Source organism: Echinops telfairi, unplaced genomic scaffold, assembly GCF_000313985.2.
Source record: "Echinops telfairi isolate 266 unplaced genomic scaffold, ASM31398v2 ScPeMD7_9;HRSCAF=40, whole genome shotgun sequence".
NCBI classification, from domain to species: Eukaryota; Metazoa; Chordata; class Mammalia; order Afrosoricida; family Tenrecidae; genus Echinops; species Echinops telfairi.
Window position 1 is genome coordinate 17,123,732 of NW_022103906.1, and position 17,827 is coordinate 17,141,558.

At 50.3% G+C, this 17,827-nt stretch overlaps 1 protein-coding gene across 2 annotated transcripts in view; it reads right to left on the bottom strand.

The window, feature by feature from the left end:
- SCARA3 (scavenger receptor class A member 3) overlaps positions 1-17,827 on the bottom strand; it is a 47,387-nt gene that overhangs the window by 7,017 nt on the left and 22,543 nt on the right. The window contains exons 2-5 of one of the 2 annotated variants that reach the window (XM_045286722.1): positions 13,858-13,914; positions 10,986-11,105; positions 7,388-7,486; positions 5,182-6,225 (exon numbers count right to left, since the gene is read on the bottom strand). In XM_045286722.1, the coding sequence (XP_045142657.1) occupies positions 5,182-6,225; positions 7,388-7,486; positions 10,986-11,105; positions 13,858-13,914 (1,320 nt within the window). Of the gene's footprint in view, positions 1-5,181; positions 6,226-7,387; positions 7,487-10,985; positions 11,106-13,857; positions 13,960-17,827 lie in introns of both variants that reach the window. The other variant, XM_004707713.4, reaches the window with a different exon arrangement.

The window sequence follows — 17,827 nt, forward strand, 5'->3', positions numbered from 1 at the left end:
CATTGTATGAAAATGGAGTACAGTGATTTGGGGCAGCGGCTCTAACCATGCCCATGAGTGCCCTCTGGACCTCCACCGCAGTGGTGCACGGGCGCCGAGCAGGGCAGGGTTCCTCTGTCTGCCTCAGGTGAGCACACCCTCCCCTGCCCCTCCCTGGGCCACCTTGTACCATGCGGTCAGGGCATGGAGAGCTGGGAGCGACCTGGGTGGACAACTTGAGTTCAGTGGTTAGTGAAGTGGGAAGGAATGTGGATGGAGGGTGACCAAGCCTCTCTGGAGAAGAGGCTGCCCCAGGCTCAGCCAACAAGAAGACATTAGCATCAGCAGGGGTGAAGGGCAAAGGAGAGAGGTCATCAACTGCAGCTCTGAGCTGTGGGGAAACATTTCAGGCAAAGGAGGGAGGCCAGGGACAGTGGCTTAGGTGCTGGACTGGGAGAGGACGAGCAAGCTGGAGTCCTGGGGAGGCCCATAATTATTCAGGAAGCCTTAGACTGTAATTAAGCAATCGAGGCCCATTAGGGTCCAGCCACAACTGACTGCATGTCTGGGACAAGTAGGTGGTCTGTTCCCCAGCATCAGAATGGGGTGTGGGGTAGGGGACAGTGACTGGGCAGAAGCATCAACCCCTCCCACCCACGGGCAGAAAGGGTCCTCGCGGCAGAAAGGGTCCACAGTGAGAGGCAGCCAGCCAACTGTTAAGAGCAGAGGGGAAAAGACTCGAGTGGAACTCTGGAGACTGGCCTAGTCTAATGGAAGGTGGATAGCCTGGAAGTCCAGAGACTCGGGTCGGAGTGCCAGCTCAGGCGTAAATGAATTGGGTAGCTGGGTAAGCGCACTGGACAGATACTAAGGACCAAGACCCCAGAGGGAAGGAAGTCTGACATTCCATGCAGCTTTTCCTTTTTTGGCTAAGCACTCAAGTGCTACCCGAAAGGTTGGCAGTTCGAAAGCCACACAGTAGCTCCACAGGCAAAAGCCCTGATGATCTGTTCCCATAAAGATGACAGCCAAGGAGACCCAATAGGGTAGTTCTACTCTGTCGTCACCGGGATCTACTCATGGTACCGGGTGCCATGGCGCCCCACACCAACAGCCGCTGATTTGGCCAGAGAGGCTGAGAAGCTACAACTATTAGGCTGAGTAGCCGAGTAGAGTTCCCAGCAGCTTCTCAGACGTTGGAGACAACAACTGGATTTCCAGGCACGGAGGCCCTGAGTGTCCAGGACCAAAGGGAGCTGTGTACCCATTTGCTGAAAGGAGCGTGGGGGTGGAGCTGCTGAGCTGGAGCAGGAAGCAGCCTCGGGGTGCTGGGGGAACAAGAGAGGAAGGTAGGACCCTCCCTGGTAGACACACTGTAAGAGTGAGTCTGGAAGTCAGAGAGTGCCGAATGCCTCTCAAGGGCTAAGGCTAGAAGTCTGGTTGTACTTGGAATAGGCCAAGTCTAACGACGGGCCCTCCCACATCTTCTTGAAAGTGCCACCAGGAACTTGGGGACAGTGGTTCTTGGCATGAATCGCCGTTTCTACTCCACAACAAGCAACTCTATTAACCTTCCACTGCAGCCAGGTGTCTCGCTGTCACCTCCCCAGGCAGGTCTGAGTGCAGGAGCGCTGTGACTTTTTGTCTGCTTTTGCCTTTTGGACACGCAAACACCTGCACACTTTGGGGATGGGAGTCAGAGAGGGGGGTGCTGCTGCCGAATCTAGCCCCCTTTGCTCATCTTCAGCGTCTTCCTTTTCATGCTTTTACGTAGTCATCCTCTGAGCAAACCTTCCTGCAGCATACCTTCAAAGGGTCAGACATTCAGTTGGGAACTTGGTGGATAACACAAGGGTCCTGTCATCAAACAATTTGGATTCACAATCATCCTTTACATGAAAAAACAACTGTTGCCATAGAGCTCACCCTGAATTCTGGCGACCCCATTTCATCAGAGGAAAACTGTACTCCATAGGGTTTTTAGAAGATGACCTTTCAGACGTACACGGCCAGCCCTGTCTTCCAGAATGACCCTGCGTGGACGAGAACCTCCAACCTTTGGTGAACAGCCAAGTGTGTTAACTGATTGTTCCACCCAGGGATGCCAATTCCTTACACTAGGACGTCTGTGTAGGCAAACGTTTGTTCGTATCCATTGCTACTGCTGATCGTCCCAACTGCCCCATGGGTGAGAGAAGGCATCAATATTCTTATTGGCAATGAGGTTACTGAACTGGAAATGGCCAAGAGACTGCCCAGCTAGTGACTGTTGATAGTTATGTGTCTCCAATTTCCAAAGGATAGCCCTAACCTCGACCTAAGGACTTATCTATGGAGTGGAAGAGGTAAATGTTACATATGGTTTCCATGGAGCGAACATATGGTTTCCATGGAGCGAATGGAGGCTCAGAATAAACCACAAAGCTGGGAAAACTCTGAAATCTGTCCCTTTCATTTACTGAAAGGAATAAACAAAATAACAGCACTGGAGGAGGCCTGGAGGAATTTTGCCTAACGACCCCAAGTGAATTAGAAGGCAGGCTCCTTCCTCATGCAGTTTAATAGTCTCAGCTCATCAGGCAGCTCTTGGCACCTTCCACTTTGGCTGGGGCTGGTCCTGTTTCCCTCCTGTTAGTTTAGAACAGCAGTTGAGCTCTGGCCAGCAGGGGATGGGGCTTTCCAGCTCCAGCATCAGAGCCTGTCAACAGCTGTCTGTGAGTGAATGAATGAGTGTCTGTCCTTGCGGGATGAAGGGACACGCATTTGGCCCCTCAAATTTTCTTTCAGAGACGAGCGCTTTAATACGTGGTGATTTTAATGATCAGGAAGGATGGTGGCCCAAGACACAGAGAGAGGAGATGTGCTAGGACAAGCCAAGGGTCGATGGAGCTCAAACAGGCATCCTTCTCGTGCTTTCAAGCCGAGCTGGGGCACTTCCGTGGGCACCCTCCCTGTCGCTCCTGGGGCGGTGACAGATACGAAGGCCCGTGACTCTTGCTGGGCTCTACTTAAAGCAAGAATGGAAATTCTTCCCCTGCCGATACTTTCACCACACTCCCTTCTTTTCCTCTCCTCTCTACCCAGCACCCTACACCTAAGCAAGGACATCCTTCGGTATTTGTGTCTTCAGACCCTCGGTGTCTGCTTTCCTGTCTTGGAACTGAGCGTGTGCATCTCAGCAACCCCACAGTGAGGGATCAGGACTTTACATCATAGTGGGATTCTCTGTAGCCACTTAGTCCCAAATGCCAGTTGATGCCACTTCATGCTGTCGATCATTTCTGCTGCCACCTAGGCTAAGGTTTGTCTTTAAAATAAAATAGCCCCTGACCTAAGTCCTCAGACTCCCCTAGTCACAGGCTACTAATAAAACACCAAACCAAACCAAACTCAAGTTCACTGCCATCGAGTGGATGCTGACTCCCTAAGACCCAGATGGGACAGAGTGGAACTGCCCCTGTAGGTTTCAGAGACTAACTCTTTATGGGAGTAGAAAGCCTCGTCTTTCTCCGGAGGAGCTGCTGGTGGTTTTGAACTGCTCGCCTTGTGGTTAGCAGCCGAGCTCACAACTGGAACACCATGAAGACACCAAGACTGGCCTTCTCTACCTTATAAGGATTGTTGTGGGGCTGGTGAAAAAGAGCCATGAAGTGTACGGATGGGATTTGTCCGCAAGAAAGCTTGCTATTTCATTTGTTCTTAGGTTGAAGGCCACAAAAACACAGAAGTGGCAGAGCCTAGGGACGGTCTAATAATGTCCTTCTTTGGAGCAGTGTGTCCTCGGGGTCTGGCAGATGCATTTTAGGTGAAATTCCATGAGACGGTTTCAGTTGCCACAGAAACACTCACGAGTTGGTTTAATTGCAAAAATGTGCCAATAGGCAGTGGGGGACTGGGTGCCAATCAATCTCAAGAAAAAGTTAGCACCAGTGGCAGCAGAAATGCTTGATGACATGAAATGGAGTCAAAGAAGGTTTGGGCCTAAATGGTTTACACAGACCCAAGGAATAAGCGAGCTGGTTCAGAGTCTGTGCTCTGGGGTGGGAGCTCAGCTCACCGGGATCATGGGGCTTCCCTCATTCTAGCAAGTGGCTCCTTCCGGTTCCCTGGTTGGTCGTCCCCCAGACGTAGATCACAGCTTTTGGAGCTGCCACATCTAGTCCTTAAGAGCCAAGATCTGCTAGCCTGCCTTCTCCGCAAAGACACCCACTTCCATAGAACATGGGGCACCTATCCAAATTCTGGGTGAATGGGAATCCAGATGGGAGCGTTTGGGACCGTTTCCAGGAAGAAAGCTGTTGGGAAAACCGAGTGGATCTCCTGCCGAGCAGGATGAGAATGGAAAGGCTGTTGTTAGCTGCCGTCAAGTCCACTCGGATGCAGGGCCACCGTGTGTGGGACAGTGGAACGTTGTCTCGTCCCGCACCAGCGTCAGGGCTGGGGCTGTGATGACAGGTAATGGGTGTGGTGTATGTCAGTGAAAAACTCGTCAGCCACCGTTCAGCTCAAGTAATGGAGCTCAACGAGTGGATCAGTTAAAACTCACTCGCTTGGGACACAGAAGCTAAGGGCAGACTTGCACCAAGGGGAGGGAGAGGTGCATTAGGGGAATCGGGCACGCAGGAGACACTGGTGGAATCAGCGACGTGGGTAAGCCTGTTCTGCCCCGGGGATGACTATGTCATTTACTAAGGTGCTTGTCGAAGGACTGGCATTGAAGTGACTTGGGTGGAGAGGGGCACTCAAGGCAGCGCTGGCTCTGAACTGCCTTGGATTTCAATCCTGTGTTCACTCCTCTCTAACCGTGTGACTGGCCAGACTGCATTTGGCATGCAGTGCTGCCTCTGTGGCTTTCTGAGTTGAAAGTGACAGGGTGGGTAGGGATTAAAAGAGAGCGGGCACCTCGCGCTCTGCCTGGGTGGCTTGGTCTACCTATCTCTCCATCAGGACACAGGGAAACAAACTGCTATATTCAAATCCACATCTGGCTGCCAGGCCCAGCTAGGAGCCACAACACACTTTGCACCGATGTTGGCAACTATTTTTCTTAACATTTTAAGTTGCTGTAGGCGTTTGATGCCAAATTGTATTAGCCCCCTGGAGCGTTTTTTTGGTTGTTGTCTAAACCAGGTACTCCTATAGGAAGCAAGAGCCCCGAGGTCCTCTGGGAGTTCTGCAGCAGCCCCGGGACGCAGGTCTCACCTCGTAGGATGGTGACGTTGCGAAGGATTTCCCCATGCTGCGTGTCCACGACCTTCATCTCCTCCACGATCAGGGAGAGGTTGCGCACGTTGACGTCCAGCCGGGCGCCTAGCAGGCTGAAGCGCTCCCGGAGCAGGTCCGTGGTGCCCAGCATGAGGGAGACCGACTTGTTCAGGTAGTACAGCTCCTCCGCGTGGGTGTGGAAGCCCAGCGTGCAGGAGAGCCGCACGTCGTCCAGGTACTTGAGCATGCTGTGCACGTGGTTGTCGGTGGCATTGATGTTGGTGAAGATGGTGCCGATCTCGATCTCGTGAGAAGCCATGCGCCCTTCCAGCGTCTCGAACCTCTCCACTGTCCGGTTCTGGGCGTAGCGGGTATGGTACTGCAGGTCGTGCATGTTCTCCTCGTGGTCGTCGAGGAAGGACGAGATGTTATCCAGCTGCAGCTGCAGGCCCATGACCTGCAGCACCAGGTCGTGCATGCTCTCAGAATTCTGGCTGATGCGCTGCGAGGTGGTCCCCAGCGTGGTCTGGAGGGTCTTGACCACTTCCCCAGTCTTGGCGGAGGTGGCGCGCAGGCTGCTGAAGAGCTGAGAGTAGTTCTTCCAGTCGGTGACAATCTTCCGGAGGGTCAAGGACTCTTCATCTGTCTTCCGCTGGATCCCATGAAGCCACTCGGATGTCTGCCCCACGGTGAAGTTGATCTGGTTCACCGCAGCTCGGGCGTCGTAGCACTCCTGGGCAAGGTCCTTCAGAGAGAGGTCCAGGCTGCCTGTGGTGGCCTGCCAGCCTCTCACCTGGGTCAAGAAGAGCCCCAGGGACTGGTTGACCTGGCGGATGGAGAAGGAACAATTGCCCATCTCCTGGGTGATTTGGCCGCTGGTGGTGGCCAGCAGTTCATGGGCCTGGGAGGCCTGGGCCAGCTGGATCTCCTGGGCCAGCAGCATCTTCTGAATCCCCTCCAGCTCCTCCTGTAGCTTGCGGATCTCCTGCTCCAGCTGCCCAGCCTCCTGGCAGAAAGAGCAGTTGCTCAGGACTTTCGGATCTTCATGAAAAGGGGACAAAATTTTGAGTCACAAGATAATCACGGGGCACAGCTGGCTTCTTTAAATTAAATATAAATGTCTATTAAATTTTAATAAATCATTTTATTGGGGGCTCTTACAGCTCTTATAACAATCCATCCATCCATTGTTTCAAGAACATTTATACATATGTTGCCATCATCATTTCCCAAACATTTTATTCCTACCTGAGCCCTTGGTATTTTAAATTAAATAGTCCCAAGCATAATGAATTGGCAGGTGGCTCCCCAGCCTGCCTTCCTTTCCTAAACTCTGCTATGAAATCCGGGGCGGGGGGTGGGGTGGAAGGTGAGGGTGCTCACCATCCCTGTGACATCCGATTTTCTCCAAATGCCATGACTATTATCTGAAATGTCACATGTAGGACATTCGTATCCATTTGACCATCCGATTTTCAAGAATCTATCATCATAACATTTCTCAGGTTATTAAGCACCTCCCATACACACGTCACTTAAAAATGGGTTCCAGTGTCTTTCTTTGTATTTGCTACCTGAATTGGTGCTCTCACAACACATTTACAGAGAGGTGGCACAGGGATCATGTCCCCTTGGCTCATGAACGTGGGCATGGAGAAGTGGCTGCCTACGTAGTGGCAGAGCCAGGACATTCAACAGAGAAGACCGCCTCCAAACCCTTCTCTTAGGGTATCTCCTGTCTCATTCTCTCTGGAAAGCCTTCTTGTTTGATGGGAGACACAGAGCATTGTGGGTTGAGGCACAGCTTAAGGCATGGTGGCCAAAAAGAAGAGGCTGACTTGGCAGAAAGCTTTGGTAAGCTTCCGAAATCGTCTCCAATACATGAGGATATTTGGGGGACTGTGACTATATTTTGCTTCCTTCTTTACCTGTGGCTTCTGGCTGAAACTGTGGGATGCTAGCTGTTCCCCATACAGACCCTACCCCCCACCTTGCCTCTGTTCTGGTAGGTCTTAGGATATCAATCCCCTCAGATGGGTGGTTCTGAAGTTGAAGAGGAAGCCCTGGCTTCCCTGTGTCTAGAAGGCTGGTGGGGTGCTGCCCCTAGGGCACCTTGACAAGGGATAGGGGAACCCTTGCCCTAGTCAGTTTACACTGGCCTTAACATTCTAGCCACTAGTACATCCGGGCACTGCATACTTACCCAGTCCTCGGAGATTTTCCTGCACAGACGTAAGCTTCTGGTTATAAATGGACTGGGCCAAGGAAATGTCTTCGGAGAGAGAGTCAACTTTCCTGAAGACTGTAGGGAAACTCACATGAGATACTGGGACAGGGTCTTGGCGCAGAGAAAGAGCAGTCATTTGTTGCGAAGGCATTCCTATCAGCCCCTCACTAACCCAAACCATCCAGCTTTCTGGATGGAGGCTTCCCAGTGGCAGGGCGGTACAGAAAGACTCTTCTGAGGTGCAGTGTTTGCAACAAAACAAAACCCTCCTCCAAGATTGTTGAAACAGGACCCAATAACAGGCTACAAAGGGAAAATGCAGGGGGTAGAAATATTTTTTAAATGTTCTTAATCCTACTACCTAGCAATAACTTCCATCTGTATCTTCATATATCTCTTCTAATCTTATTAACACCTATAACTATATACACACACATCACACTTTTTAAAAAGAAGAACTAAAATAGGAGTGTTCTGATGATCATAATTACTTAGAAAAAATGACTCACTGTCTATGTCAATGATTTAGCATATTATATAAAAATCTCCTCCTGTTAGGGACACTTAAGGTACCTGGTTTTCTGATTCTATAAATATAAAGCATGATAGGTATCTATAAGTTGGGCTTGATCCTAGAAACAAACATGGTACGTAATCATCGTGTGTCTATGATTATTCTCTTAGGATGGATTGTTTTTAGTAGAATTAGTGGGACAAAGAATATTGACATTTCGGAAGGCCATGCTATCACTTACCAGATTGCCCCCCAGGAAAGGTTACAGTAATTGATGCCCCACCAGCCCCTCACACCTCTGGAACATGGTTAATGCAGGCCAGTGGTTGGAGCACACACAGGCAGCACGACTCCTGACTTCCTCCAGCTGCTGTCTGGCTGGGCTGGCTAGTGACAGGAAGGCTTGGGTTGGACTGAAGATTGACAATGTGCTGCCCATGTATCCCCTGCAGGTCATGTGTGTGGGCATGGAATTAACACTGCCAAGAGTTGAGCAACTGAAGTTTGTTTTAAATTTACATGTTTGGGAAGGCTTCAGGCAAGTCACTTAAGCTTTCTGGGACACAGCTTAATCATCTATCAAATGGGTGTATGGAACGAGATGACTTCTAAGGCTCTTACCAACTCTGAAATCTATTATTTTCCTGGTGGTGTAGTGGTAATGTGTTGGGCTGCAATCCATAAGGTCAGCAGTTTGAAACCCTCAGTATCTCTGAGGGGGAAATATGGGGCTTACTACTCCCTACTCCCATAAAGAGTCTCAGGCTGTCATCTTTAAGGAAGCAGACTGCCTCGCCTGTCTTCCATTGAGGGACTGGCAGGATCTCACTGCTGGCTCTGACCCATTCACAGTCCATGCTTACTGACAGCGTACACAATCAAAAGGGTCCATAAGCCATTGCTCTGGACAAGGGATCCAAAGAGGCTTCCCTGCTTACCAAATCTGGCCCAATGTCTGTTTTACTGAAACACAGCCACCTCCACTCATCTATACACAGTCTACAGCTGCTTTGGTTTTCCAATGTCAGTATCTGCCTGGTGTCGAGAGGAGTTCTTGGCCTACAGTGTGTTTGCAAAAATACTCACTGAAATAAGTACTGAGTCATGGTTATCTATGGCCAGTAAGGGAGCCCTGCTAGTGCAATGGTTATGAGTTGGGATTTGACCCACAAGGTCAGCAGTTTGAAACCACCAGCCACCCCTTAGGAGAAAGATGGGGCTTTCTACTCCTGTAAAGAGTTACATTCTTGGAAACTCACAGGGGCGGTTCTACTCTGTCCAACTTGGCCCTGGCTCTGTTCTGCAGGCTTGGGATACTCGGGCTGGAGATGAAAAAACCAAACCAAACCAAATCAGCCGATGAACACCCTAGGTATCACGGCAGCTCAATAATTGGGATGACACAGATTGGGGCAGTGTTTTCTTCCAAAGTGCCAGGGGCCAATAGAAACACAGAAGCAGTAACCAAGGTCTCCCTGGCTTCTCTCAAACGCATGGCCATTGCCTAGCCCACTCCCGCCACTCAGGAAGGGTCTTCTCCGCTGCGGTGCCCCCTGCTTTTCTCTTGGATAGTGGCCTTTGGAGCCAGGTCCCTGGGGAGCTGAGAGCTGAAGCCCTGAAAGGGCTGCCCAAGAACCTTTACAAGTTTTCTAATGGTCAAGCTCACGCTGGTGATGACTGGGACTGTGGTTCTGCCCCTCCTAGGAGACAGAGAGCGAGAGAGAGAAAGAGAAAGAGAGAGCAAGCACTAGGGCTGAATGGGAGTGAGAGTCTTGGGAAATTCTTGAAGTCGGTGGTCCACAATCCTGACTGCACGATGGAATCATCTGAGAAGCTTTAAAAAAAAAAAAATGAAGGCCCGGGCCCTGCCCTAGAGATACTGCTTTAATTCATCTGGAGTGGGCTCTGGCATGGGCAGAAATACTCTCCGTGAGACTCCGTGTGCAGCCCGGGTTGAAAACCACTCCCTTTGAAGGTGAAAATCTCTAAAGGCATTGAATGCAACTGACCTCCCCTCAGTGTCCCTACTCCTGGCACATGGGAAGTCCTTGGTCCGTGTTGGATTGGTGGACACCTTCGGGATTACTGGAAGATGACTGCAGTGTTTATGCAACGCATTCACATGCTGGGGGTTGACCATGAAGCCCAGCAGGGCTGGTTAGTGGGCATCTCACACCAGGACCAGGGTCTCATTGAAGGAGGGCTCACTCCCAGGGCCATGCAGGGTGCCACCCTCTCCTCACCCGATGGCGGAAACCCAGTAGATCAGGACAAACAAGCCTACTGGTTGAACTGAGTAAAGGTTTCTGGATTTCCAACACTGGAGGCTTCAAAGGGAAGGCGATTCCAGTGAGAAACCACCCCACTGGTGAGCAGCAGTTTACCATAGACAAACCTCCCAGAGGCCACTTGGCCGCAGGCCGGCACTTGGGTCTGCTCCTATATGCGTACAGACGGCAGTATGTATGCGCCACATCACACTTCCCTGTAGGACTTGGATTCGGTCCATCTGGGTGGGGCCAGACTACTAATATGAATGTTAGCAAACCCTGGAGGTGAGGCAGGTCTTTGAGAAACACCCACAGAGACCGTGGAAGGGGATAGAAATCACTTGAAGGAGGGGTTTTCAGTACTGGGTGGACTACAGAATCATCTCCAGAACACTGATGCTCAGGCTTCAACCACGGGGATTGCCGATTATAATTCCATTCCTTTGGGGGACGGCCTGTCAGCAATCTCTTCTAAAGCCAACAAATCTAGGGTACATCTCACACGGAGCGCCCCGAGCTTGTCGGAGACTCCCACTTGGCTAGTGGTAAAGCAGACTTTCTGGGAAGCTAAGTGCCTTGCTCAAGGCCATACAGTTTGCTCAAGGCCACATGTCACCGGCCAGGAATGAGAAGCCAGCCTGCGGAGTTTGGATGAGGCAGGCCAAGCTGGTTCTGGGGGCCCCTGAGTCACCAAGGTCAGAGCTTGTCTTTGAAGGGGGTCCTCAGGAGCTGCCTTGCAGCCTGGTTGTGAGCCCTGGGCCAGCCAGGTCCTGCTGGGGTCCACACTCACCCAGGGAGGCCAGCACGGCCACGGCCACCAGGAGCAGGGCCAGGAAGAGGTAAAGGATCCGCACCGACGTGTGTAAGGACAGATTCCTCTGGCAGCGGCCGCAGCGGGGCCCTGGTCGGCCTGTGGGAGGATGGAGGGAGGGAAGGGGGTTAGCCTACAGCTAAAGGCCATCCGTTCCATGTTCCTACGGTGGTCTGTCTGAGCACATTTCACAGCAGGTTCAGAAGGGGCGGTGTTCTCCACCTTCAGCCTTCATTCCCTTGCTCTAGGTTCTAGTGCATTCAAGCAGATTCAGGAGCTTCAAAATACTCCACCTGCCCCTGTTCCCACCACCCTCTCTCTATGGTATCATCTAGCCCGGGGTGTGTGTGTGGGGAACCCCCCCCTCCCATCCCTAGTAGGGGCCTGCCTATAATGTACTTGACTGATTAACCAAACGTCCACCCGGAGAAGCCACAGAAGACGTGCTGGTGCTCGACTTCCAACAAGTTGGCCACTGGAACCCCAGGGCGGACAGTGCTGTTCTGACTCACACGGAGGTGCCGGCAATTGGAATCAGAGCCGATTCCGACTCACAGCGAGCCTAGGGGACGAGGTGGAACTGCCCTGTGGCTTTCTGAGACTGCCACTCTTTATGGGGTAGAAAGTCTTGTCTTCCTCCCGAGGAGTGGCTGGTGGGTTCATACTGCTGATCTTGCAGTTAGCAGCCCAGTGGGTAGGTAACTAGCATTTCTCTTGGAAACCAATGGAGTGACAAGAGGTCACCAACTGGGTCCTTGATGTGGAGGAGGGGAAAGTCAGGCGTACGTGGCTCTGGTAGGTGGCCAGTGCCCAGCAGGCAGAATCCAGGAATGCAGGGATTCTCCCAACTGTGAAATCCCCAAGTCTAGCTCAACTCTAGCTGCATATCACAGGGAGCCTCTGGAAATCCTGGAACTCAATTCACACTCCAGACTGAATTCAATGAAAAATTCTAAAGCTTGGACCTGGGTCTCACTATGTTTCTTTAAGGCTCCCGGAGTAATTACAATGTGCAACCAAGGTTGGGAAGGATCATTGTTATTAGGTGCTTTCCAGTCGGATCTAACTTGCTGACTCATCGCAACCCGAAGAACATCAGAACGAAGCATCACCCGGTCCTGCACTATGCTCAAACTGTTGCTGTGCCTGAGCCTCTTGCTGCAGCCACTGGGTCAGTATAGCTCATTGAGGGTCTTCTTCTTTTTCACTGTCCTTCTACTTTACCAAACATGATGTCCTTCTCCAGAGACTGGTCTCTCCTGACAATATAGCCAAAGCATGCCAGACAAAGTCTCACCATCTTTGACTCTAAGGAGCCTTCTGGCTCGACTTCTTCCAAGACAGACCCATCTGTTCTTTGGCAGTCTATGGTACTTACCCCCCACCCCACCCTGCCACTCTTTTTTTGAAGTGGAAAGTGCATTTTATTCCTCTAGAAAGATGTTTCTACCAAAAGGTAGAAACGATATGGAGAAAACAGTTTAATGAGGACATGGCCATGAGGAAAAGGGAAGAACATTTTGGAAGTTGACAGCAAGAAATAGAACTCCAACCGAGAAGGTTAACAATCTCGGAGGGAAATGAAGTCTTATTTTCTAGCTCCTGCAGTGGCCAATCTACTAGCTTCTTCATTGCCTTTGATGCTCGATGGCCAGGAGTGTATTTCCACTGAATCTCCATGCCTTGGGAAGCTTGAGTAATCTTCTTGCAATCACTTCTGTTGATCACATCTCTTCCAGAGGCTGTTTTCCATCCATGTTGTTTTCCGTTACCAACCCATTCTGTCACACCTTTGACGACAAACTAGCCATCGGTTATAATGATGAGTGTATTCCATATTTTGCCTTTTTGCCTCTTTAACTGCTTTGTGAGCTTCCCTCAGTTCTGCTGTTTGATTTGTCTGCCATTCAGGAACCCTCTCACCTACACGCAGTGGGTTGCCAGGTCCCCAGTAAATCCAGCTTGTGCACCGCGTCTCCCATTATTGCTGCAGCTCCCAGCAACATCAATGATTGGAATGCGTTCTCCATACCGGCCAAAGTCCTGTCCTCATAGGTCCCTGAACTCATGTCAGATTTTCCAAGGTCAATGGTGCCTTGGTCCCTGTGGTCTTCAATCTGTACCTTCAATATTCTTCGCAAATGCTGTAGTTCAAATGCATCGATTCTTCTTTGGTCTTCCCTGTCCTGTGTCTAACTTCCCTGTCCTGTGTCATGCATATGAGGTGATGGAAAATACCAGGGCATGGGTCAGGCACACCTTAGTCCTCAAAATAACATCCTTACTTTTCAACACATTGAAGAGATCTTGTGCAGCAGATTTACCCAATGCAGTCTTTGGCCGTCTCCTCTCCTCAGTCACCTGATTCCTGCTTCTCCCCTCTTCTCTCTGCTTCGACCCAGGTGACAGTGGGAATGATAGTTCTAGTTTATACTGAATGACCCTGCTCCAAATCACAGCTCAAGTGGCATTTGTTTCTCAGATTAATGAAATGCCAAGATGGGCCCTGAGGGTCAGAGGAGAAAGTTGGGTGACCTGAGGTAGGATGATGGGGGCATTTTTAAGCCAGCTAAAAGATAGGTGAGGGGACTGGATGCCTGACCAGGGGAGAGGGTAAAGGTCACTGACAGGCTCCAGGAGGAGCCCTTTCATGTTGTCAAACTTTGACCTCATCTGTACTGCAAAGCCTAGCACCACCCACCTCATCCCCTTTCCCTGCATAGAGCACTGAGGAGAGGGCAGCCAGGTTTCTGAAGTTACATAGAGAGTCAACATATCTCTGATCACCTTCGGGTTGAGGATGGGGCGGAAAGGAGATCAGGAAGCAGAGGGAAGCCCCCACAGCACTTACCCTCTTGTGTGCATGGGAAGGATGGCATGTCTTCGTCTTCGCCAGCCAGTTCCTCTTCTGTAACACACAACACATCTCTGTCGCCGCCGCTGTCCGATCTCACTGTAGGGGACCAGTGCATTCAGACCCTACGCAGGGTCCCATGCCTCAGGCACACCCACCCCTCTCCACCTGCCCCATAAAGTGGCCATGGCCCCCACTCCATGCCCACCGTGACGTGGGTCCAAGTCAGCCCACTGGGCTTCTGGATCAGGGGATTTTGCTCACAGGTGATAAAGAAACATAGGTCAGGCCAGGGACTTCATCTGCACTTTACTCCGACCCCGTGGAGAGGGATAAGAAGAAGACAAAGGGTTGGGTTGTCTGATCTTGCTTAACTCCCTCCTATTTGCCAACAAAATAGCGACACATGCAGAACTTCTTTAGAACAAGGGTTAGTTCGATCCAGCACAGGGGCCACCAAGGCCTGGGGTCCCACCCCACTGTGGGCTGCAGAGAGAAGAAGGTCGTCGGGTGAGCAGATCTGGGAGGGACACACCCTGCCTCCGACTGCCCCCCAGGACCTGCTGAGGGAAGTATGGGGAAAACCAGCTCTCAATCTGAAGCCCAGTTCTGTGCTCCTTCTCTTGGATCTTAATAACACAGGAATTACAGAGTCCCTCATTCAGGACATGACCCAAGTCCCCTGTACACATCACGCTCCCTCCTTGGGAGATCTGGCTTTTTGAGAACGATGAGAAGGAAGAAGGGTCAAAGGGGCAGAATGAAGCAAATCCCCAGGAGGGTGTTTGAGGAATGAGAGGTTTTCCAAAGTTAACATGAGCTTTTATGCTAGGAGATGCTGGATGCATGCATGCTGCTGAGATTGATATCGTTTGACAGGGATTTTCAATCTGACACCCCAAATCCAGAGCCTCGGTAGAAAAGATTGAGGTATTTTACTGCACGAAAACACAAGGGCAAAACGTTTGCATAAGAACAAAACAAAACAAAAAATAGCAAAACACTATAAGCAAAGTCAAATGACAAATGACAAACTGGGAAAATATACTCACAACAGATTATCACAGATAAAGAGCGGATACATCAAATTTATAGAGAGGTTTAAAAATTGAGGATGCAAAAAATCCAGTAGAAAATGAACAAATTACCAAAAAAAGACATACAAAAGGCCTTTAAACAAATGAATAGACTGTAAAAACATTTTAATGTCCTAAATAACAAAAAATTATCAACTGCAACTGATGCTGACTCATAGTGACACACGTCCCTGTGTGTTCCCGAGACTGTCACTCTGCATGGGAGTGCACAGACAGCCCAGAGGAGCAGCTGGTGGGTTCAAACGGCTGACCTTGCAGTTAGCAGCCCAACACATGGCCACTACGCCACCGGGTTTCTCTGGAATGGCATGCAAGTTTATATTGTTACCTATAACATATGAATATATATACACTAACTGACTTGTCTTACCATAAAAATATATTTACAAGTTTAACTCAAACATAATTATATTTGAAAGTTTAATTCAAAGAATCTCCACATTTTATATTGCACATTTAACAATTAGTAGTAAGATTACAAGATGGCACAGTGGGTAAAGAACTGGGCTGGTCAGTCAGGGTGCAGTGTAGCAATGATGAAACATACAACTTTCCTCTAGTTTCCCCCTCTCCCCCACTATCATGATCCCAATTCTACCTTACAAATCTGGCTAGACCAGAGGATGTACACTGGTACAGATAGGAACTGGAAACACAGGGAATCCAGGGCAGATGAGCCCTTCAGGACCAGTGGTGAGAGTGGTGATACCAGGAGGGTAGAGGGAGGGTGGAGTGGAAAGGGGGAACCAATGACAAGGATCTATATGTGACCTCCTCCCTGGGGGACGGACAACAGAAAAGCGGGTGAAGGGAGATGTCGGACAGGGCAAGATATGACAAAATAATAATTTATAAATTATCAAGGGCTCCTGAGGGAGGGGGGAGCGGGGAGGGAGGGGGGAAAATGAGGAGCTGATGCCAGGGGCTTACGTGGAGAGCAAATGTTTTGAGAATGATGAGGGCAATGAATGTACAAATGTGCTTTACACAGTTGGTGTATGTATGGATTGTGATAAGAGTTGTATGAGCCCCTAATAAAATGATTTTTTTAAAAAGAACTGGGCTGCTAATCACAAGGTTCAAATCCACCAGCTGCTCCCTGGCGGGAAGATGAGGCTTTCTGTCCCCTTAAAGATTTCTAGACTTGGAAACCCGATGGGCCGGGTCTACTCTGTGCCATAGGGTCTCGCGCTGCCATCCAGTCAACACAGACTCATACAGATCCCTGTGGGTAACTGTTTAGGGAGTAGAAAGCAAGCCCGTCTCTCTCCTGCGGAGCTGCGGGTGGTTTTGACCTGCCAACCATGTGGCTAGCAGCCCAGGGAGTAACCACGACAGCGGCAGGGCTTCTGTGCGTGAGAATCAACTCCATGGCAGTGGCTTTGGATACGAGCCATTCCTCTCCACGCACTGTCTAGATGAGCCTGTGCCGGTTTTTCGGTTGTTTCTGGCTTGAGTTCTTGATTGTTTATATTTTAAAATGACGTAACCTTTCAAGCCATATCTTGCGGATGTTTCCATCTATTTAGTTCTAAAAATCATTAACGCGTACATGTACGCTGCTCTGGCCCCCGGCTCCCCGACAGTGCACAAGGCTGAGGGGGGAGGTGAAGGCATTCGCATTGTATGCCCCAGTAAAGAGTGGGTTCCTGAGAGGGTCTGTTCAAGACTCCTACTTCCAGAGGGGAATTCCTTGAGCCTGGGAGCTGCCCATCGGGCACTCCTTCAGTTAGTTCCTCAGACTGGACAGAAGAAACGGAGGCCCAGCCACACATGCGGGCAGACCTGTGCCTGCCCAGGAAAGCCTTTCTCCCCAAGGTTTCCTAGGGGGCTCTTTTCAGAGGATGAACTCTTTCCTCAGGCTCCTTCTCACCTTTTTTTAAGCCCAAGAAGGAGTGGGGCCTCGATGACCAGAATGGCTGTCCTAGTGTGACCTGGGGGAGTGGCTGAAGCCTGGGAGAAGGTCCTTTTAGAGTCTGGGCTCATTCTGGGGGACTCTGGTCTGGCCACCTACAGCGTGTGACTCACAGACTTTTCGCCTACTGGCTCCCTCTTGCACCCAGCTTCTGTTCTTAACAGCCAGTGTCTGGATTTGAATTTCAATCTGCTTTCAGCACGTTCCTGTTTTGTTTTGTTTGGTCCTTGGGGAATTCCTTGTTTTCCTCTGACTTAAGCTGTGCGGTTTGCAGTAGTTTTGTAGTTTGCCTTGTAGTTTATCTAGCACCCCAATTAAATAATACGAGAATATTTTAAGCCTGTAGTGCTGGCTGGGTCTTGGAGGCACAATGATTAGACACTCGGCTTTGACCCAAAAGGTTGGCTGTTCAAACTCACCCAGCCGCTCCATTGGAGAAAGACTTGGCAACCTGATCCATTAAAGACTACAGCCTGGGTGGCAGTTACATAATCTGTCAATTTGTGAAGGGGTGGAGTCTGGTTTGGCAATCAGGTCACAGTCAATGAGGCCTCTGTGTGGGCATGGCCTTCTCCTGAGGATTTTGGGGACTCCTGCCTTCCTCCCTGGAGGCGGGACACACACTCTCCCTGTGATACGTTCCTGTGGATAAGTCACATGGAGATACACTGTTGCAGCCAGAGCCCTGGAACTGGAGGAGCCACGTGGAGACCCAAGCCAGCACTGAGATGCTTTTCCATTGCCACTGGATCCACAATACTTTCCACCCACTGGCCTGTGATCTTCCTGCATTCAGCATCATTGCATGTGTTGCACAAGTCTGAAGAGGAATTTATAGACTGGTATTGGGCATATGGGCCAATATTGGACTTATGGACTTGATCTGGACTGGGCTGGGATGTTTTCTTAATATACAATTACTCTTTATATAAAGCTCTTCCTTAAAGACATATGA